The 25,044-nt window shown below is 30.4% G+C and overlaps 1 protein-coding gene across 2 annotated transcripts in view; it reads left to right on the top strand.

Annotated features, from left to right (window-relative positions):
• The window catches only part of Tdg (Thymine DNA glycosylase), a 31,618-nt gene that overhangs the window by 3,468 nt on the left and 3,106 nt on the right, over window positions 1-25,044 (top strand). For both annotated transcript variants that reach the window (XM_074238687.1, XM_074238686.1), the window contains 6 exons: window positions 15,650-15,717; window positions 15,973-16,190; window positions 17,224-17,639; window positions 18,216-18,357; window positions 20,908-20,977; window positions 24,455-24,604. In XM_074238687.1, coding sequence (XP_074094788.1) covers window positions 15,650-15,717; window positions 15,973-16,190; window positions 17,224-17,639; window positions 18,216-18,357; window positions 20,908-20,977; window positions 24,455-24,604 — 1,064 coding nt within the window. The remainder of the gene's footprint in view (window positions 1-15,649; window positions 15,718-15,972; window positions 16,191-17,223; window positions 17,640-18,215; window positions 18,358-20,907; window positions 20,978-24,454; window positions 24,605-25,044) is intronic.

Raw genomic sequence — 25,044 nt, 5'->3', positions numbered from 1 at the left:
CTTGTAACTCTGCTGCTACCAGATGACTTGTTATTTGCCTAGAGACATGTATCCTTCTCAGCAAATTTATACTACTTTTACTCCACATATTATACATTCATTTCCATCGAAATACCAACTGAGAATTCTAACATTTTACTGTATAAATATTACAAGTTAAAAAAATTTCTATAATACAATTTAAGGATTATACTTATTATCTAATGTCAGGTAAACATTATCTTTCCCAGTGCAGTGCAAATTGCTTAACAAAATTTTTTTTTTTCAATTTTAATTAGTCATAATACGGCGTCCTCATTTTTGCCAATGATATTACAATTTTTTTTTAAGAAATAGGAAAAAAGTTAGAGTTAAATCAAATTAAAATTAAAATAAAATCAAAGTGGAGTCAAGTCCCAGTAGATATTGGATTCTTTTAATATCCACTGCTAAGTATTTTATCTAATGAGATTTTTATGTGCTTCTATTTATAATTTATAAATTTTTGTTTAGTACAATTTTAGTTGGGGTCGTAATTAGTATTTAATAGATAAATTAACTTCAATAAACAAATCAGTTTGGGTGTAATAAAAATATTACCGCAATGATTTAATTTTCATGAAAGTGTCTTAAAATTAGAGTCTAATCTAAAAAAATTTATTGAAACAAAAAATATTTTTGTTTACAAAAAAACAATAGTCCATACATATTAATATAATATGTGTTTTGTATATGTAAAATTAGACTCATTTAAATTAATACATATTGACACTAAGTGCGACAATGATAAGATAAAATTTTACCCAATTTGCAGCTACTTAAAAATAATAATAATGAATTCGTTTATATCACATTTAACCACTCAATTGTCACGCGCAAAGTGTTCAATGTACATTACTTACTAACTTAGAGATTATTGAAACAAAGAACATATAAAAAAATATTTTTTAAGTGACACCTAAAAAGCGTGTGTACACGCGAACTGACGTGTTGAGAAGCTATCTCCCCCGCAAAAGCGTGCTTGCATGTACATCGCGACAATACGGCGACGGGCGTTGTCCGTGTGGTAAAATATGTATATTATACCTTCACACACCCATATAAATATGTGTTATTCACCGTAGAGTAGTACATTAACCAGTAAAAGTTACAAGACACAACACGTGTATGTAAAAAGAAAATTCATTAAAAATTTATTATACAAAGGAAAACTCATCGGCATCGTATCATCTTTAGCAACTTATATGTACCCATAATAATGATAACAATATTTAAATATTAAAAAAAAATACAGTCTAGTTTTTCATGAATTACATATGAAAACTTTTATTACACATGTCAGTAAAATATTAATATATAATACAAACACATACGTGCATACATATGGATAAAGATAGACAGAGATTCTTACAACAAAGGCTTACAGGTTGTTGATATATTTCACTTGGTGTGTCCAGTCTTGTACTACATAAGTTATAACGTTATAGATGATAATAAATGTTATGTGTAGAGTATGTACTTTTTGCTTTTGCGTGTACCTTTACACTCATATAACATGACATTAAAATTAAAAGAAATCGAGTAGGATTGTAGTGTATGTAGTATTTAGTTTAATAGTAACGTCTGGACGAAAAGACTGCGTGAATTCGCGGGGCATAGACTTGGCGTAGCTCCCTCACGATATCGTATTGTTTTAATTCTATTATGTCTCTACATACACCGGTACACGGTTATACTTAGCTGTAGTTGTATTGTATAACATACATCCATTAGAATCCGAATCCAACTAAAATAAAAGTACATCAAGGTGTAAGAGTTTTTTATTTATATATTTATATTTATATCTATATTTACGATATCAATATGCGTGTGTACAACATTAACATTAGGTTCAGTACTATACGGCTGGTTCATATGCTATGCTCACTGCTCAGGTTCGCTTCCATTCTATACTCTTCTCCTATGTTCTCTGTTCCGTCCCGTTCTGTGTACTCAACAGTCTTGGAAGTTGTGTGTTATGTTGTTGAGTTAAGTTTTAGTTTTTATTTTAGCCCGAGGCAAGAGTAAGCGAGTAAAGTGTTCGAGAAGCAGCATAGCAATAGCAAAAATGTGTTGCGCACAGAGCTCAAGTCCCTGCGGGGGGCGGCGGTTACTTTGGTGGGGGCGGAAAGGTAGAGATGAGAGAAAACAACTCGGATAGAGACAACATCTCATGTGTGTGTGTGTGTGTGTGTGTGTGTGTGTGTGTGTGTGTGTGTGTGTGTGTGTGTGTGTGTGTGTGTGTGTGTGTGTTGCGGATCAGAGTGAGAGAGAGCTTGTTGGACAGGCTAGAGTATATTGTATAGATATAAATATGTTTGTACCTACAGTAGTGTGTAGTTGTTGCAAGAGTAGAGGCCTCTCTATCGTCTACCGATCTCGGACCATACCATGCGTTTCGTAACACACGTCCTAAGTCTCTCTTGCTCCCCCGCAGCCTCTCGCCCCCTGCCCGCTTCACGATTCTCTCTTGCTCGTATATCTTTATCTCGGTCTTACTTTTTTAATCTCGACTCCAACTATCTCACTTCCGTTTGGAATCTTTCGAAACCCAGAGGCACATTCCTCCAAGTCTCATCCGTCTTCTCCATTTTATTCGCTTGACCTTGTAGTTTCTTTTTCTTCCCCTTTTTTTTTTTTTTTTTTTTAAATATTATCAATATTATTATTATTATTGTCGTTGTTGATTTTGTTGCAAGCGATATTTTACCGATTTTGATGTTAATTTATATTAATATTATTGTATAGATGTACATATAATACATCAACTTGAAACACCTGTTTTATTCTCCTTTTGGCAGTCATTTGAGAATAAAGAGCGAACGTGAGCGCCGCAATTGTATTGTTGGATGGTTGGCAGTATATAACAACTATACACAACAACGTGACCTTCGCCAGAACTGAGAAAGAGAGACGTTGTTTTTTATGTATGCTATGTGCCGTATGGTGAAGAGATACATGAAGTACATGTCTATATATATATATATATATATATATATATATATATATATATATATATATATATATATATATATATATATATATATATATCTATATCTGTATGTATACGTGGATATATGCGTATATATGTACACGGCTTAACTTCCATCACTCGGTTTCTCTTTCCAAGATAACTTGCCAACCATCACGTCATTCTTTATTCGTTGTTGTATTATGTACACTGTGTATTGTATGCTATGATTTTCAAACATTCACTTTGGGCTACTTTTTAACTTTTAATTATTTTTTTAAGAACCATGTGCTTTTATTTGGCATTTTTATTTTAATACAAAAAAAATCTTGATTTAGACAAAGATATTCTACTCATTTATCAAAAATTAATGATATCTGTGTATTTTTTTTTTTTTTTTTTTTTTTTTTTTTTTTTTTTTTTTTACGTAAATGGTTTGGTTTAATTTTACCGAGTTTTTAAACATGGTTCATGCACTGCACGTCAGAGCCTAATTGGTGTGATGTTTATCTTTAATTTAATTAGAATAATGTCATAAGTTATGGGAAACTTATCAATTTTTGATTATTAGATGATGAAATTCAATTTAGAGTAAAAATGGAGTAGAAATTACAAAAATTGGCATTAATAATTTATTGGTGAAATTTTTAAATTTTTTAATAAATTTTGCAGTGAAAATTCACTTCAAGAAAATTTTTTTTGTATCTTATTACCCCAGAAACAGTAAAACAGAACCTCGTCTCTTCTAAAGCGATGCATCTCATTATGCATCAACAAATGTCTGTATAAATTACGAGAAAGTGTCAAATAGATCCTGATTTCTCATGACAAATTTTCATGTTTCTAGAAAACAAAATTTTCTAAATTTCTCCAGTAAACTCAATCAATTCAAACTTAAATAAAAGAAATTAATATTCCTCTATTAAAAATATAAAATTTAAAATTGAGTACAACCAGGTACTTTTTTAACAAAGATGATCAGTGCTTGAACCTCATTAAAAAAAATAGTCAAAGTAAGATAATAAAATATTATGAGAATAAAAGTTTTAAGCGTGGGCAGAGTTACTTTTTCTTAAAGAGGTTTTCTCGTGGTATGTGGCAGCGAGGTCATAAGCCGGTTGGTGTGCCGGGGGTGTTTTACTACGCTCAGTGGTGCTGGGTAACGAGGAAGGTGACAGGGACACGGGGAAGTTAAAGTGAGAAAACTAGTAGTAGAGAGTGGAGGTGGATACTCGGAACAGTAAACTGAAAACTCGGTCAAAGTCTCGTCGTGTCGCCTTGTGTTTGTACCACGGTACTATACGGCTAGGCGGCACACGGGCTGCTTTGGAAATTCGAAGGGTCGTTTTCATCTCCATCTCCATTTACTCAGTATCTCTCGTACCTCGAACTAAACTCTGTTCGGCAGGCTCCCTTCTCGACAAAACTCTCAAACTGAACTCTCCCTCACGTTGCCATATCTATCTTTCGAGGATTTCTCTGTATTACTGTATTACTGTATCTGTACAGTATCTGGCTCAATTTCTCTTCATACTTATTTACTGGCTACTGCACACACTCACGTATTTTCTGCACTAGTGTAGTAGGTTACACTTTTGGTTTACTTAAGAGGATATACTGTTTCCATGTGATGCAACTGTTATGTCCAGGTCTTGTTTCTTATCCTTATTTATTTATTTTTTTTTTTTTTTAAACTTATATCAACTCTTCTGTACTCGTTAAACAGGACCAGACCTCAATTTTCTCGCTGACGGTCAACAAGTTTATATATTGGTCATTCATAGACGCTAATTTATACAGTTTTACTTAAATAATATCAATGAATGATTTTTATATTTATTTTATTTAATTTAGACTAGATAATAAAGCAATAAAATTCGTAATCGTCGTATAAAAATGTCTAACAAGTGTTTTTATTAATGGGAAGGGGCCAAAAAAATAATTATCATAGCTCGTGTCGTGATTTAATTAATTCTGAAATAAAATAAAAGAGAAAGAAAGAAAAGCTTATTATGTAGATTTAAATATTTATATAATTTGATGATTCACTTAATAAGATATTAAAATAATGTAGACACCAAGCAGAAAGAAAAGGTAGGTCAGGTTTACGATTTACGATTTACGAGTGAAATAAAAAAAAAATAAATAAAAATAAAAATAAAAAAAAAAGAGCGAATAAAAAATTGAAAGAAAGAAAAACAAGTTGATGGATGTAGAATCGTAAACTTTGGATTGAGTCGAGTCATGTTGACGCAGCCACTACTCTATTATACGCTCTATTTTATTCAATACAAGTATATATTCCAATATTACTCGTGTCTGTTATCCCATCCAATTTTCACGGAAATTTACATTGAAAGTGTATTGTGCTCAAATAACATACTGATATCCGCAATAACCAATTAAACACTTTAAACAAACAATCACCGATATTTTTTCATCAAACACCTGTCTATTTATTTTTTATTTTATATCACTGTTGTCGTTTTTAAATGATTTATTTGGCATGTAACGTATACGTAAGCGCAAATATTTGCATTTAATATTGAAAGAAATATCAAATACAAATTATTTAATATCCAGCTCTAATGTTTTTGCTTTAACTCCAAAAAGAGATTTTATGAATCAATAAATTTGAAAGAAAGCGAAAATTTATCAATAACACTGTCATATATATTCGATTCATATTTATGGATTACAAGAAAGCGAAAACGTAATACTGTAGTTATTTTTTTATTTCGCGTTCATTCATTTCTTGATAATGTAATTAAAGGTTATTGAATCGTGCGGAAAGTTATTGACTATTCATTGAAATTAAATTACTAATGTCTTCTTCAATCTCCATTTATCATTTCAATCAATTATTTTTCATTTTTTATTCCCCTTATTCGCCTACTAATGACTATCAATTTAATACATAGTAGCTATCAATCAATCACTTATTTAAGTATAATAATTTTTTTTATTAAAACATCAATGCACATGTGTGTTATGAAGTAAATAATTCATTATTCTTTACTCTACATTATCGGAAAATTTTCATATCAAAAATTCAAACTCGGTAATGTAGTAGATAACAGAGTTTTATTAAGCTAATGAGTAATTATTAATAATAGTAAGAAGTAAGCTGCTTATTTTATGAATTTTATATTTTTTAATATAAATTACTATTTAAATTTTCTTTATTTACTCTCAATGAAGTTATTTTCTTTTTATTTTATAATATTTCAAAGTTCATAGAACATGAAAATAATAATTTTATAACAAATAAAAAGCTTTTTTTTTATTTTTTTTATTAATACATAATATTTATATTAACTAATAAAAAATTAAACCAACAGTTTACTCCAAAAACACATTTTTAAAATTATCATCGTTGAAAATTTTAAGCCACGTCAAAAGTAGAAGTAGAAACAGAATTATTCCTACTTTTGCTTTCGATTGCTTCGTACTCTAGAGCTTTGTGATAACTGACTTGAATTTATTACATTTACCATTGAATGCACTGTAGAAGAGTTTTTAGAAGTTTGAAAATATTTTTAACATAAAACTTCAATTTTATATTTATATTTTAAAATATTCTTGCCATAACTAATTATACTAATCATGCCAAGCAAGTGATACAATTTTACAGTTTGTATTTATGTATATAAATCAATGTAACGGTGTTGGCCATTAATACTATAACTTAAATTGGGATTTAATACAGTGAACTGGAATGACTGAAAAATTGTTGTCAAAGATTCATTCAGATTACATCAATAATTTATTTTATTCTTTTAACCCTCAGTGGTCGTCCCTCCGTGCTTTGTCAAAACGATTTTTCTAGGGTTAGCACATTACCCTAAATTTTTAAATCTTTGAAACTCCAATTTAAATCGACAGAAACAAAATTTATTTAAATCAATTCATTGAACAGTAAAATTAAATAATTTATTAGAAACATTGGACCCTTAGAAAAATTCTAAGCATTTAAAAAATAAAAACATTGAGTAATTAGAAAGATCTCGGAATTAATTATTTCCAATTAAATAAAACAATGATTAAAAAAGAAACAAGTAAATGTAATGAAATAATAATTAACGATGTAGCGACATGAATGTGTTATGTACGACAAACATAAATCGACACATCCCTTGAGATTTTGGAATAACAAGCATTGGGAATGGGACACGATCCTCGGATTCCATGCGATCCTTCCCATCGAGTACATACTACACAGGGAACAGAGAGAAGGAGAGAGAGAAAGAGAGAGAGAGAGAGAGAGAGAGAGAGACAGGAGTAAACGCGTGAGAGAACACGTGGCTCAGTTCCAATTAGTAGCACGCGCGGAAATGCGCGTGGACTCAATAGTGAACCAAGGAGTGCAGTAGATGTTGAGAAGTTGTGTCATGTAGTAGACTAGATACAGTTCCTGTAGAGTGGAGTTTCGAGAGTAGAAATGCCAAGAGAAGAGATGAGAGACGACTGGAAGATGCACCAGAGTCAGCATCACTAGTCCATGTGTGTTAGCACGTGACACACGATTATATCGACATCATCGAGCGGTTCAACTCCATTTCATCCCACACCATCGTCTTTACTTCTTGTACTTAACTTCTACATTATTCGTATACTACTACTACGAGACAATACTCACATAAAACTCGGTGGATAGAACAAGAGCTGCTACAAGTTAAGCAAAGGTAACTTATAATGTGTTGGTCCAATACGAGTAGAGTAGCGCCCGAGACACTTGCTGCTATGTGGCTACAACAGGACAAAAAAGTTTAAGCATCACATCGTGCAAAAGACTTGTATTGCTTTGATCGTATAACTTGTTTCTTCTCTGTTAGTTAGTGTGTTATATATTTAATTAATATATATGTATGGATGAATCGGTGTATTTATATTGAATGAAGGAAAAACAAGAATTACATTACATTTTTATTTCAAGGAGACAAGTATAGTACTGTAATCAGCTAATTCAACTTTTCTTTGTCAATGAAGATATCAAGTTTATTTTGACAGCTGTTTATATTAGTGTTATTATGTATATATTAACTAATAAAAAAAAAAAAAAAAAAAGTAAAAACAATATCTGTACAATATAACAGGTATATTATAACGGAATCAAGAGATAAATTGACTATGAAATTTATTCATTTATTTTTCTCTTTAATGAATTATTTATAAAATGTTTGGATGATAATTGATAAATATTAAATTATTTATAAAAATTATTTAACATAACTTTCAGTCTGTTGATACTTAAGTGTGTATAACTAGATAAATTATTTACCAGTTAGGTGTAATTGACATGTTTGATGTCAAATGTAATTGATTGTTGAGTAGTCAAAATAATAATTTAATTTTTGTGAATTAATCATCTTATTTAGTTTTCATCAATCAGTACGATGTAATTACTCCGTTTTAAGTCAAATATTTTATAATAAAAATTTTACATCAAACAATTCATGCAAATACTTTTTTTTTTTTTTTTTACTCAATATCAGTAAATAATTGGAGTAAAAAGTAAAATCAACAGATATCAATTAAAAAGCATGTTCATATGTTTACATACACTGAAAAAAAAGTTTTCTACTCCTCACGATACGATATTGCTACTGTCACGATCTACACGTTACTATTTAAAGGAGAGTGATGTTAAGAAAACTGTATACTAACGGAGCAATAGTATCGTGAATGGCACCCGAATGGATCCTGACGGTCACTATCCAGTCTGCTAATCGTAGTTGTACAGATTGTACCGGTAACGATTCACTCTTTACTATACAGTAGATAATGCCGAGCAGAAAACTTTTTTTTCAGTGTATTTTTTTTTGTTGATATTTTAATAAAAAAGTCACGGAAAAAAAAGGTTTGTCATTGCGGAAAAAGTGAAGTAAAAAAAATGGACGGAAAACTGGAACAAACTGAAGTTGGAGAGTGAAAAAATGGAGCAAAATCAAATAAAGTGTGTGTATTATTTAAATGTTGACAACTGTAGGTCAGTTGAAAAATTTAGCATACATATATGTGCATCCACTAGACGAAAAGGAGAGAAAAGAATTATTGCTTACAATTTCTGAATGAACCGTCACTTGATACACTCTCTCTGGAGAAAAATCCCTTGTGGGCATGCCGACAGTTTACGATGCCGCCGTTTCTCAAGGGTAGTAGTGTGTGGTGTAGAATAAGGGGAAAAGAATAAAGAGATATAAATTATTCTCCCCGTTGTACGATCCCTGCTGTTAGTTTGCGTAGCTGTAGTCTCGTGGCTGTCTGCGATGCCTGGTACACTGGATCAGCTCACATCAATATAAGTACAGTCGTTTCATTCCCTATCACTGTTCCTTGTAGTAGGCATCCCGGCTCTGCTTTTGCATCAACCTCTGCCTCTACTATACCTCTACCTCCGCTCTCAGCTTCTGCCTGTGCCTGACTATCGCGGTATTCAAGTCATTCAAGGGGGAAAAATAAAAAACTTTAAATTCCTTGAACGTGACGAAATTATATTCGATAGCTGGTATGGGTTATATGACTCTTCTCCACCATTCCACTCTTTAAACATTTTTTCCCTTTTTATCCTCCCAGGGAATTCTTATATGTGATTTTATCGTTAATAGTTTGTATATCACTGCAAAAAAATCAAGCAAAGAAAAAAAAACGTCTCTTGTCACATTAAAATTAAAAAAAAAAAACTTGTTAAAATCTAAGCATATAACGATAACTAATTATTTTTTTTTTTTTAGTACTTTGCAAGGAACAAAATTTTTTGTCTCTTTTTAAAAAAAAATTTTTTTTTTTTCCCCAAACATTATCACAGTATTTTTCGTTATCGACATTTTCTAGGTAGAGCTGCTGCTGGGTGTGCCTGATTACGTGCGTGGGTCGACGGCTTTGCCTATGTATTACTGTCGGTCTCTCTCGACCACCCCTTTTACCACCCACCAGAGGAAGAAGAGGATGAATACACCCTCTATATACCCTTCACTCTCTTTAACTCACCACCCAATTGCTGCTACTGCTGCTACTGATGCTATCCACCCTTCTCTCTCTTGTTCTCTCTTTGCGTGCAGCCCCTCATATCTGTCTCTGTGTATATATGTATGTTCGCGTTCGTTTCTGCTGGTGCTGTTGGTGCTCTATATACACTATATACCCGCACGTTTATACGTGTGTTGAGTTTTCTGGAGGTTTCCCCTGGCAACGAGAGTGCTGGCTATACCGGCTACGACCGGGCTCACTTGCGCTTGCTGTCGTCTAGGGGTGGCGTTGAAACCCACGCGAAACTAACCCATTTGGTCCATTTTTTTATATCTATACATAAAATATATAATAATAATAATTATTATTTATTATTATTATTATTGTCATCATCATCATTGTTATTATTTTTTTTTACCTCTTTTTCTTGCCCCTCTTCATGTTATTATTTTTCTGTTTCTCTTTTAACCATTTTGTTTTTTTTTTTTTTTTTTCTTTACTGCTCTTATTTGTTTCTTTTTTATTTTCACTTTTTTATTTGCTTCGCTTACCACGCGCCACTGTTATTATTGCGGTAGCACACGAGTTTACACTGTCGTTGAGATTACGTTATTAATGTGCGGTATGTAAATATCATTTAATTTACAGAAATTATTTTCGCTAATTATATTATTTGCCGTTTAAAATATCAATATTATTTCATATAATTAATTGCTTCCTAACATAATATCTAATATTACATTAATATTACATTATCATTATTGTGTAGAATTTACTTTCAAATAGACTGGAATTTAATATTATAGATTTTTTTAATATATCAATCAAAAGATTTTTAAATTTATCAAAGCTTGAATTTATTAATCTATTCATTTTACGGAAGTTCACAAATTTCAGTCATCATTACGATAAATATTTTTTAATAAACTCTAATTGAAAAGTCCTTTGATAATATAATAATATTTAATTAAATTCATATTTGATTTGTTCTTTTGAATATGAACTTCCTGGGTGAAATACTTTATTAACAAAATTTAAGCCAAGAATTTAACAGTTAATACAGACATTCATTAATTAATTGAGTTTATTAATTTGAAATTATTTCTAGAGTATATTTCCAGTTGATTTATAAATTTTTGATGCTTCAATTTAAACTAAAAAAATGTATGCGATCGAATTATTTAATAGTCCAATTTATTTATACACTGACTGTATAAACAATAAGTTTGAAAGTTTGTTAATTTTATTATATAATAAATATGCTTATATACATAATTGAAACTCTTAAAACTTTGTCTGATAGCCGAAGTGCAACTTATTATCTAATATTTATAGTCAAATAACTCAAAAATAGCTTGATATTTTATTTAGTCAACGTTTATCAACTTTTCCAATATTTATATTAAGGTTTTTTTTTTAGTTCAAATCTGTCTTAAATTTGTCTGAGTACATAGGAAGAGCTCCAATATCTGACCATAAAATAATTTGTATCAGTTTTATTTTATCGTTTTTATCTTGGTTTTCTCTCTTAAATTTGACTTTATTTGACTGATTATAATCCAGAAGATTTTATTTAAATTGTTTTTATAAAAAATTTAACAAATAATTTTTTTTATAAATTCCAACAAAAGTGTGACCTAATTATCGTATCGTTTAAGGACTAGAAAAAATTTTTAATTCATTGAAAGCACTTGGACGACAATGAATCTAAATTTTTAGCAATTAGAAAAATAAAAAAAAAATAATCTATGATAATAATTGCACAACTATCTAAACTTTATTGAATACAAAACATTAATTGATCAAAATCAAAATAAAAATGATAAATGAATTTTCGTAATAGTGCACGTTACATCACTTTTTCCTCAGAGAATCGTCTGCGTGAGATAATCAGTAATAAAAAAAATACACAAGAGAAAAAAAGTTAAAATATTGTACATTTAAAAACCAAGATAGAACATCTATCTCCCAGTCGGTAGGTAGTTAACTTACTGCAGCTATCATTGAGACATCTAAGAAGATAACGTAAGCCGAAAGTCATATAGCGTGATAAATCGATCGTAAATTATCTAAAAGATCTTTATCTTACTGTGAATACGATCACGTGGAACGTTTCACTAAAAATAATTTTTTTCCTACCTGAACAAAAAAAAATCGAATTCGTCTTTACAATAATTAAATAAACGAACATTTTTTTTTTAAACAATCCATGATATTGCGGAATTAAATATTAAGTGATTGTTGTTATTTTAATCGCCCATTATAAATTCATTAATTATCCTTACGTTAAAATAAAATATTTAAATGGTTTACATAGAACATTAAATGCATCATAAATTGATGTAATGCAATATTTGCTTTTATTCGTTTGATGAACAAATTTTTTTAATTTTTGCAGCCAATTGAACAAACATTTAATTTAATATTGAAAATATGGAACAGCAGTACATCATAAAGTTATGAGTGCATGTGAAAAATATTAAATTTTAAATATATAGATATTTTATATCTATGAAAATTAATTTCATTTATTAGTTATGAATTTTTTATTTCTTTGTATTTATAAATTCACATAATTTTTTTTTAATTAAATAAAAATGAAAATTTTTTCGTATGATTCGATATTTAATAAAAAATACTAAACATACATTGTAAAAAATTTTCGGAGTGAATGTATAAAAAATATCATATATGAAATAAATGAAAAAATTCACGTAGATATCAAATGAATAGTCTCGATGAGTGTAATATCGAAATGAGTTTGTATCTTAGGAAATGTCAATAATTTAAAAATGATATTATATTTTCTCAATTAATGATATTTTTTTAAGATCATCCCCACATTACACTTATCGAGACCTTTTATTTAAGTTCTCACATGACGTTTCTCTAAAATTATGTCAAAGATATTATTAAACAAATTCCCTCAGAAATGATTTTAACATTCAACAAAAAAGTTATCTCAGATCTTCTCAATTTTTAATCTTTATTATTTAAATGCAGATTACATTTGCACGTTCATTCTTCTTATATATTTATATTCTAACAGATAATGAAGTGAATTGAAAAAAGTGGAGTCAATTAATCTTGCATTGATAATTTTGTCGTATCAATAAGTACTTTTATACCCCGAGCAATCTAAATCAGCAAATAAATATTTCCTTACAAAAATATGAAAGTAAATTAGCTCGAACGACATCAATCTTGTTTTTCGCAGTACCCTCTTGATAGCATACTTTTTGCCACAATTTATCATCCTGCATGTGATGAACTGCGGAGCGATTTCCAGAGAGTGTATTGATGACAAATTATTAAGCGAGAACATAACGCACCGTGTTAAAGTGTGCAATATTATTTGAAATAGTAAATGCATGACCTACATATAAAAAAACTGAATAAAAACTTTTTTTTTTTTTTTTTTTTTTTTTTAAAAAAAAATAGTTGAGTTGGAAAATACGTAGTGCGCTTAGCCATCACTAGACATTCGTTTCTCCAAGCTTTCTCTCTTTCTCTCTTGATAGCGCTCTTCTTCCCCGCCATCAGCTGCCCTAGTCGCCGTTTCCAGCAAGTACTTCTATGTACCAACCAACCATCTCCTACACGCCAACCAACCAGCCTCCCCTTTTACACCCCGATAATCCCTTCTCGCCCTTCTTCTACCGGGTGTAGATGTATATGTATATATATATCTGTATATACTAGCTTGTGTATTTAACTCCCAGTACATATTTACGAGGGTTTATGCATCCAAGTTGGTCTCACTCTTGCTGAACTCTCACAACACTCGTTTGCTCGCTTGCACACCCGTTCGACCATCAACCTTCTATGTACACCGGTGTGCTGTGTGTGTTATGTATTGTACGTTGCTTCCATGTATATATATATATATATATATATATATATATATATATATATATATATATATATATTTATATGTTGTACATATATACACTGAGCCCTCCGAGTACATATATACCAAGTACAGCCCCACGTAAAAAGTACATAAGCCAGGTATACTCCAGCTACAAAATCATTCCAGCCAGGTATTTTTGAATTAGCGACTGACATGGTGGAAAAAAAAAAAAAAAAAAAATCAACAAAAAAAAATCAACAAAAAATGTGCATAAAAAAAATTAACAAAAAAAAGTACTACCGAATGAAGGGGTTTTAAAGGAATGAAGATAAAAAAAATAATATGGAAAGCTTTAATGGGAAGATTAACAAAAAAAAAAGGGTGCCAGTATGATAGAGAATGAGAATGAGAGAGAACAATATAACATAAAGTTGAGATAAATGTCAAGTGACATATTTTGGGAGAGTGCTAGAGATACATAAATATTTTAAATTCCCCGGGTAACTAAACTCATAATTTAATCACTTGAGTTCGACTATACTTTAAGATAAAATCGTGAATACCTTTGCCGCACGCCAATCATCATTTTCATAATAAAAAATCCTGTCAGTTCTGTCTCTCTACTTGCTATTCTATTATTTATTTATATTTTTTTATATGTTGTACATGTATTTGTATAGATATTTTGTTGGTTTATATATTGTTAAATTATTATGACAACAAATATTTATTGTGGTGTAAATATGCCCGGTGCACCTTTTTTCCCCAGTTACAAGATTACTTTTAAGACGAAATGCAACTGGCAGATTTATCAGCCTGTTATTGTTATTCCAAGTTTTTCTTTTACTGCAAATACTTTCTATCTGCTTGCGTAATTGTTCATGTTTAAATTATGCGCATTGTTCTTTTTTATTTCGTTATTTATTTCAATGAACATGATTATTAAATACACTTGGGATAATATCGTCATTTTTTCTTTGTTGGTTGCTAAACAATCATCCATATAAAAGTCTTTTATATTTTTCTCCTTTGACAATATTGTTAAAGTTTATTCAAATTCTGATTTATTACGTTTTGTGATGGTAATATTTAAAAGGATATTTTATTTTTAGTCTTAACTAAATCATTTGCAATGATATTTTGTGCTTAGACTTTTAAAATATTGAATTGTGACTTAAAAAATAGTTGCAAGCATTCTATTGATTTGTTTAAATTTGAATCATTGGATAAATTTTTAACTTATGCTCCTTAAAATAGGACACATTAGCGAGACTGCAAGCTTATAACTCATAAGAAACTGTACTTCAAGTTAATTTTTCACGAGTGATTTATGTTGAAAAACTTACTTTATAGTACTTATCAGTACTATAAAAAAATAACTTTATATTTTTTGTAGAAGATTTAAGATATTTTCAAATATATTATTCTATTTTATAAAAAAGTTAAAAGTTGAAATTTTTATTGTAAAAAATTTTGCGTCAAAAAATTTTGTGTTAAAAGGTTTTATGCTAAATGTTTAGCACTTTTTTGTGTTAATTAAATATAATAAATGTTAATACAAAATTTTTTACTGTGCAAATTTGTAAAATATGATAAATTTGTAGCTGAGTTTTATCGAAAATTCACTTGGCTTAAAAAACAAAATAAAAATAAAAATTGATCAATTTTATAAGAATTTATTTTAATTTAGTATCACAGCTCACATATCAAATAGTTAATAAAAGTTGGTCTTGAATTTTTTTGGATATCTACCAGTTTTTGATGAATTATTAATAAATATAAAATCAAACGAGTTACAAAAATAAAAAAATGATGAATTTTTTTGTTTCTGATTGCAGGTCTTACCCATCGCCGGTGCAAAATGGCGTGCAAAATAATAGTACAATGAACTGTTCTGGTTCTCAAGGTAAGTTTCAAATTAATCCTATTGACTGTCATAACAAACTTGACTAGACATGTTGGATGGTTTAAACCGGAAACCATATACACGCGTTTAAATATATACATAATATATAACATATAACTAAATCAAAATATAGTTTACTAAACATATTACGGTGGTATATATATATATATATATATATATATATATATATATATATATATATATATATATATATATATAATAGCGATATTATATTATATGTGTTGTATCCGACAGGGTTGATGGTGAAGCAGGAGGCACGGGACGACGGTTACGAGACGAGTCCGGACCTGGAGATGAGAAGCAACGGGGGTGACAGTAGCCAGCAGTATCACACTCCACTGACGCCGCATACGCCCCACACCCCGCACACACCCCATACACCGTTAACACCGATATCGGCAACGTCGCATCAGCCCCAACAGCCAAGCTCCACTGGGGCCACGGTAGGACAGGTGAGAGAGTACAGAACACACAACGCACAGCGCAGCACACTCACACACTCACACACTCATGAGCAAACTCATTTGCCATCACGGTGTGCGACCACAAACGATGACACTATCATCCCTGAGGGCTCAGCCTCAACCCTTTTTACTCCTGTTCCACCCTTTTCCATCCATCCACCCACACACTCCCGTCCACTCTACTATCCATCCACTCTCTCGATAATTTTCTCTCTTACTCTCCAACATTCAACCGTCTATGCACCAATCTCTCTCCTCTCTTTTCATTCTCTTCTCTCACTTGGTAACAGGTGCTAGCACTTGACTTAACGAAGCACACTCGACCACGATCCGAATTCTCTCATCAGAATTAAATTATACACCCGATACTGCTATACTGATTCCTACCTCGATGATGACGATTGTCACGACTTTATTTTATCCAGGTCAAATGTCACCAACTTTTACATTATATCCATATGTATTGTAGATTTTATTTTACTTTTCATTTGATTTATATTCACTTTTATTCTTATTACATATTGCAATCACATTTGTCACCTTGTACACTCATTATTTTATTGTTGCTCTGCTACGTATATATATATATATTTTTTTTTTTTATTTATTGCCAATATATTACTTAATTGTAAGTTAATTTTTGTCTGAATTTATTTTAATAAAAAAAAAAAATCACCGCGTTTCTGAAAATTAATAACATAGCTTTATAAATTTTGCCCATGATTAAAAGTTTCAAGATAATTATCAAATATTTCAAAAGTTTTCGCAAATATTATTTGCAAATTTCATACATACTTGTAGTTCAAATAGTGTACATATTTTTGTAAATACCTTATGCAGACTATTCGGTATTTAAATTACTGTCTACTCTGTACTCGTCTGAGAAAGTAAATAAAAATAATTTCTCGTAATTAATTGAAGATAAAATATTAAATAATTAAAATGAAAAAAATTTAGACTGGAGATTTTGATTTATATTACATATTTAAATATTAACTAATAAATATTAATTACGATTTAGGTGCCGATGAAGTGTGAAACGCCAGTAGACCCTTATTCGTTTGTCGACGAGGAAATGTCTATGAGCGGCGGCATAAGAACGGCAAGTAGTCCTGGTGAAAACATAGATGGACTGACATGTTCTACAAGTAGTAACATACAGTCAAGTATTGGTACTCCATCATCATCGTCCCCAAGCCCTATGCCCAGTCAACAACAGCAGCAGCAACAGCAGCAACATCTGCTCCAGCAACAACAACAGCAACTTCATCATCAGCAACAACATCACCAACAACAGCAACAACATCAGCTTGAGCTTGAACAGCAGCATCATATGAGCATGATGATGAATGGTGCGCTTAATTCAATGCAATTACCCCATCAACCGAAGAAACGAGGCCGTAAGAAGAAGTCAGAAATGATACTTACACCTGAAGAGTAAGTTTTTATTTTCCTTAATTGAATTATTCACTTTTAATTAATTAATTCTGGCCAATCAAACTTTAATACTCTTCAATAAAACTTTTTATGCTAGATTTTTTTACTTTGATACTTTTTCAATTTCCAATTTATTTTATTGATAAAATCGTTGAAAATTATTTATAAATTAAATTATTTACTTGTTAAATATTTTTTTTCTCTAACTGAAATATTTTTCTTATGACATTTATGGAATTAAATAAGACATTGATCCAATTAAATTAATTTATCTGATGAATTTGGTACAAAAAAAGAATATTGTGATCAAATATTGAGTAATTTGTGTGTTTTAATGTAAATATTAAATATTTAAAAAAATGAATGCATGAGGAGAGATGGTGGCAATGGTGATGGGTAAATATCGAGTATGCACAGTGTGTCACGTCATTTGTTAGGCAAATTGTGTGATGGAAAAAAGAGGTGAGAGAGTGAGATAGTGAGATGGTGTTTGGACTGGAGGTTGTGAAAATGAAAAGTTAAATATACTAACGACAAGACGTGTCTTATATGTACAATTTGTTCTTGTTCACTTAGGGCGGAGCTTGCTGAGGCTAAAAAACGTGCTAAAACCTACAAAGAAAGAAAAAAGCACGACAGGTTCGATGGTATGCCTGAAGAGGAAGTTAGCAAACGAGTGCTCCCCGATCATCTTACCGATAATCTTGATATTATTATCGTAAGTCATTTTTTTCCACTTGTTATTATTATTAATGCACTGTTTTATTTTTTTATTTATATATTTTATCAATATTCGACAACTTGCTGATTAAATTATTATAAAAAAATAACTAAATATTGTTATCGGGTACTTGAATACTTATCGATTAATTAAATTATATCACAATCTATATTGCTATATACTTATCGTATAGAATTTAAGTACTGCTTGTAATATGTGATCAAAAGGGTAAGAAAATGATATATTATTATATTATTCAATATACAGTCTTAATGTGTATGTAATATTCCAACTACTCAACTAATCAATAACTTAATGTTACCTAGTAATCATTTCTGCATAATTCTATTAAATATTATCATTGTTTTTTTTTTTTTTAATGCATTAATTAATTTGAAATTAATTATTATAATAAACGACAGAGTCGCTATCTTTCGAGTAGCAGAATCAATCGAGAGCGCGCGTCGCGTATGAAGACCGATTTTATTTTTTTATTTTTAAATGTTTACACTCAATGCATTTGAATAATAAAGTAAATAAATGTATTTTATAAAACAATGAATTTATGTATATTTCAAGCAGTAGCGCATTGAAATATGATAATTTGGTAATTAATTAAAATTTTTAAATATCATATTGAATTATATAATCAATCTTTCTGTTAGTTATTGATATGTAATTATCTAATTATGTAAATAAGAATAATTGCAAGCTAATGTTACAGTAAAACATTTTTTTTTTTAGATTTAAAAACTGTTGACACTTAAGTAAATCACCGATGTAAGAACTTAAAAAAAAGCGCACGAAGAAAATAGAAAGTTTTAAAAAATAATAAAAATGGACGTATAGTATCTGACATATATTCATCATGGGCATGTTGCGGGCGAGAAAGCCCGTTTAATGCGATAACGTGCTGCATGATGGAGCACGATGCCGATAATTGCTCACGCGCCCTCATCCTCATGGTTCATTCGTCATTCGACTGTGGAACGCGTCGATCCGCGGAAATTCGGTTATTGCTCTGCCACATGGCGTACTCACAGCTCTCTAAAATGATACGTTTTAAATACAACTAAAGTACATTTTTTATTTTTATTATTTTTTGTTTTCACATAAATAAATTTTGATATAGACACACACACTGTGAATAGAATCGTTATGACTCGGCTTCATTATATCCAGCTAAATCTAAACTCTCACGGTAATCAATTATCAATAAAATTTTTTCCGAATATTAAATTGTCTAACAAGTAGTAAGGTAAATGATTTCATTTTTTTTTTTTTTTTTAAGCAATCAAATATTAATATCGTTGAAGTTTGTTTGTGATAATATTTCAAGTAATGTTTTTACCAATCAATTTCTTTTATGATACTCAAATTGAGAGGCATCTGATTATTTTTAGAATTTTTTTAACAAATAAATTATAGCAAGAAAATTTTATTGAAAAATTTAATTTTTAGAAGCTCTGAAAAATTTTTTAGATTAAAATAAAAAAAAATTATTTTTTTAAATAATTAATATTTAATATTTTAAACTAAAATTAATTTTTTTTAATTAATTATAATTTAATAAAAATTTATATGACAGTTATTCTTACTACAGATAATTAAATATACTTAAAAATAATTTAGGTAGTCAATATTTAGACCCCCTGTCAATAATTGGGCCTTTCACCTTATAATAAATATTATTTTTGATTACATTAAAGAATCTTATCACTCGTCACATCAATATGAATTAAGTACGTCACAACCAATTCACGTAGTCATTATTACGCAAGGTTGTCTTTGAAAGAGAACTCGCGCGCGATTAATAACGCCCTCGAGAATGTACTATCTATATATCTATATATCTATCTATACATACATGTACCATACTGACAAGTATTACTTGATGATGTCTTATCCTTGGACTCTCTGGTCTGGCCGGTTATTAGTTACCTAATCTGAAAAGTAAAGTAAAGAGCGAATATAACATCTCGGGTGTTGTGCAACAGGTAACCGGCGTGTTCGACCGACCGTTGCATAATAATCATCACCGTTACCAAATTCAGATTAACGAAATACTACATGTATCTCTTCTACTCTATTACTATCTCTCTGCTATCCGTGGCTGTTGAAATTATTCCAAACCTTCTCAACAAAACCACTATTCCGATCTATATATCCTGCGAGAAAACTTTTTCTTCCCTTCAACTCGTAAAAGTTAAGCGATACATCCGTAAAATGAAAATAAAAACTACAAAACCAATAAAAGTTGTTGAAAAACAAAAATAAAAAGCTAAATATCTTTTAGTCAAATCCATTTGTTGCATTCTTATAAAAAACTTATCCGGCTCTTAACTTTTTATTTACCTCACAAAAAAGTTTATCGACCGACATTTAAGTGTCCTTAAGAATGTTAAATACTTGATAAACATTTTACTCTACTTATTTTATCTATTGTCATGATAATACTACAACTTATTTTTCTTCTTCTTCTTCTTCTTCTTCTTCTTCTGATTTTTATTTTATTTAATTTAATCTAATTTTTTTTTTTATTTTCAGATTGGCATTAACCCTGGGCTTTTCGCGGCTTACAAGGGCCACCACTACGCCGGACCAGGAAACCACTTTTGTGAGTCGATCAATACACTACAGATGTCATTGACACCACACACACTCACATATACACACGGAAAAAAAAAAAAAAAAAAAAAAAAAAAAAAAATACCTAAAATTAAATAAAATAAAATACATTAGTATTTATTTTAATATAAAATATTTAGAAAACTATAGACGTACCGTAAATCTTAGGTATGATAATTGCGCTATGATAAAGCCGTAATTTAATGCCGATTTAAACAATTCCATGGCTCAATAGATCAAACGATTAATACGCTTCGCACCTATATTATCTATTACCTTATTACCTATGCACACATTGACGCATCGACGCGTGGGTTTTACATCGTCCTTTTAAAGCTTTTATTGGTGGTCTATATACCTATAGATCTGTACATGGCGTTCGATTTTCCAGGGTTTCTCCCGGGTTATGTGCCGTTAGTTTCGTAGTTTACTGAAAGAGTACAGAGGGTGGGTGATAGAAAGGGAGCATGAGTAGTAATATTGCGTGTGGTATGAGTAGGTTAAAAAAAAACCAAAAAATGAAATAAAAAAAAAAAGGAAAAATAGAAAAGGGTAGTAAACGACCCTAGAATCATGAGAAAATAAGAGATGTGTACTTAGTAAATTATAATGAGAACTACCGTGCAAAAAATTTATGTAGTTGTAGAAGAAGAAGAAAAAGTTGTAAGGGATCAAAAGAGTATAAAGTTATTATATATGAAAGGGTTAAATTATGAAAAATTAGAAAGGTGTAATGAGATACAGTAAATCATTGCATGGTTTAATTTAAAATTTATACGTGTGAGGTATTTTATACTCTTGAGCAAGATATCAACTGATAAAATTATTGCGGTGAAGGGTAGAGTGATAATTATTACGATAAAAAAACTCAGTTAATTATCGGAAAGTCTTTGTAACTAGTTTTCTTTTGTTTAACGTTGTAGCATATTTTTTAAAATTATCAAAGACTTTACGCTAAGATCCAGTTGATTCATCCTCACTTTAATTATTTACGATTTCTTTTAAATATTCTTTTTGAGCTTCAAGGTAGTTTGATTGCTTGGATTATTTTCTGTAATAAATCTAAATTTTTAAATTTACTAAAAGAATTAAATTCCAAGAGTTATTTTATTTTTATTGAAGTTTATGAATATGAATGAAATTAATTGACAAAAAGTAAGTTATTAAAATTGATCGGGTGATTAATTGTAGAATTAATTATTTAAAAGTCAAAAGTATTTAGTAATCCTGGAAAGTGTAACTTGGTGTCCGTTTGATATGACCTAATTTAATGTTTCGGGTAGATCCGGGAAAAGTTTTTTTGCGGCAAACTTTTGCGCGTTGTCGGGAAGTGCGAGAAAGTTTTGCGGACACGTCTGCCAACTCATGAAGAATCCTTTTCTAAGAGTTATATATATATATATATATATATATATTGTCGCGTTACTCAAGAATGCGCCAGTAAAAGTTGCTTGACAAGAAATTTTAGTCAAAATTTCGCTGGATGAATTAAAATATAAGAAAGGTATCAACGTTGAAATACTTGTGTATAAAATAAAAAGGGAAGAATAGTAGAAATAGAAAGAGTGAGAGTTTGTCGTAGCCGCAATGGCGGTAGTAAGTGTAATGAGTGGTGGTGGGTTGTAGGGAGATGATGGGGGATGATGGGGAGTGGGTGGTGTAGGGAGGAGGAGAACGACGACGACTACGACTACGGTATACATATATAATATATAGAGAAGAGAAAAGAGACTCGGAAAGAGAAGCAAAGTGTAGGAAAACGTGTACTCGAGTGCTCTATACCTCTTCTTCTCCTCACTACATCTCTCTGCTGGGATCTCTACATCTCTAGGTTGGTTGCTGGTGCTCCTGTTGGTTCTGCTGCTGCTGCTGCTGCTGCTTCTACAGCTTATACTGGTGGTTCTACCACCCCCGGGACCGCCCGTCCCAGCCGTCACGATCTACCCTCGATTTACGGGGTTAGGGGTGTGGAAGTGAAAGAGGGGCTAAAAAGGGAACAGGGACGAGGGTGAGGGCGGAGTACTAAAAGGGATGTTGAGGGAGGGAAGGGTAGGACGGACGGGTAAAACCCGCGTATTCGCTCGATAGCAGCTTACATACCCTGTCCACGTTCGGCTGAACTACCCCTTGCGTACCCTAAGCTTCAAATCAACCCAGGTTTTTCTTATTCTTCTTCTAATTCTTCCCCTTCGTCTTTGTCTCATTCTTCTACGTTATGTTATCTCACTTTTATTCTTCACTATTTACGTTTTATCTCAAAGACTCCGGGGCATTTGTCAAGTTACTTAGAAATTTTCTTAGTTAGAAGTACACACGCTTAATGTCATTACGTGCTACGCTGGCTGGTATTATAATCAATCGGTAAATTTTAAATTCCAGCCGCTTAAAATTAGGGAATAAATTTCTTTATTCTTTGGACTGATCGCATATTTTAAGCTACATGTATGTTTTATTTTAGTTTTTTTCGTTAAATTATATTTAGTATGTTAAGAAAGCTCTTGTGAAAATTGATTTTCCCGGCGCGCCCAACGCACACGAGTCTCGGAGCGCAGTCACAGGTTGCGATCGACCTGTGTCCTGGATTCAAACCTGACCGGCGCGTTACAATCCACATCTACAGAAAAATATAATATAATATAATGTATAAATGTATAAATGTACATTTTATACTTGTAAAAATAAATTTTATATATGTATTTAATATTAAATACCGAGAAGATGAAGTAAATATAAAATATAAAATATAAAACATAAAAATCTATTAACAAGTTTTAGCATATCAGTGAATAAAATTTTTTTGAGGACTTGATTACACCGGTATCTTAGATACTACCCATTTAATCTTGATAAAGATTGAGTAAAGAGGGTTTGAGATAAAAAAAAAAAAAATGAAAGTGTAGCTTTCGATAAAGTTTCATCAATTTTTTTTGTTCCTTTTTTATTATTCTTTTTACTCTTTCCGTTGTGAAGAGGTAAATGGAAAATGTTATGGGCACGCGGTTGAACGTTTTCTCCTTTCGACCTCTTAACTTTGTTTCCGAAGTTGAGCCAAGGTCGCGGGGCCATTCGCTGTGCTGTGTGGATCGTTCGCGCGCACCAATGAGTTTCCGCAAAGTCATAAATTTCTGTATCCCAAAACTTCTAACAACTTCTCTTTTACTATCCGCCAGTACTACCATGACTCTCTCCTCTTACTTATTCGTCTACTCTTGGTAACTCTCTTATGTTTTTACTCCTAAAGTTTATACATTTGTACTCCCTTAACTGATTTTCCAATAGTTTATTTTTTTTTCTTTTTGTTTTTGTTTATTTATTTTTTATCTTAAAAGTTCCCTCCGATTTTTTTCTTTACTTAAATCTTAAACTTTTACACATAAACACCTAAATTGACATCATCATTACTGCTAATAAATAATTAGACAAGTTTCAAACTTTAATTAATTAAAATTTTTTTTTTCTTTTTCAGGGAAATGTTTACATTTGAGTGGCCTAACACCTGATCCACTTACTGCTGAAGACGACTATACATTATTACGTTTAGGAATTGGTTTTACTAATATGGTCGCACGTGCGACTAAAGGAAGTGCTGATTTAACGAGAAAAGAAATTAAAGAAGGTTAATATTATTTTTTATATATTTTAGCTAAATAACTAAAAATGAGTAAACGACAAGAGTTGAGACAAAAAATTTTTTTTACTGTGAAAAAAAAAATTTTTGGTGAAATTTATAGCTGATTTGGGTAATTATTCAAAAGTGGGGTCCATTATTTTAATTTTCATTTTTATGAAAATTTTTATACATTTTTTTTTTTTTTTTTTTTTTGAAAAATAAATAAAAAAATTAAAAATTTAAAAAAAATTTTTTTAATGAGTTTAAAAAATTGAAAAAGGTCTAAATAATAATTACATCCTCAATTAAAACAATCGATAAATCGATTAATCTGAGATTTAAAAATAAAAGATTTAAAAAGATGTTAAGTTCTAGATGAAATTCACCGAGTTTTTATTATTTAAAGATATCCGAGTTGATGGTCAAGTAATGGAGCTTGAAGATCA

This window comes from Cotesia typhae, unplaced genomic scaffold, assembly GCF_013202065.1.
Source record: "Cotesia typhae breed Kobodo isofemale line unplaced genomic scaffold, CoteBio_Ctyphae contig_23, whole genome shotgun sequence".
Lineage (NCBI taxonomy): Eukaryota > Metazoa > Arthropoda > Insecta > Hymenoptera > Braconidae > Cotesia > Cotesia typhae.
Note: the sequence above shows the minus strand (reverse complement) of the source record. Positions and strands in the feature narration are given on the sequence as shown.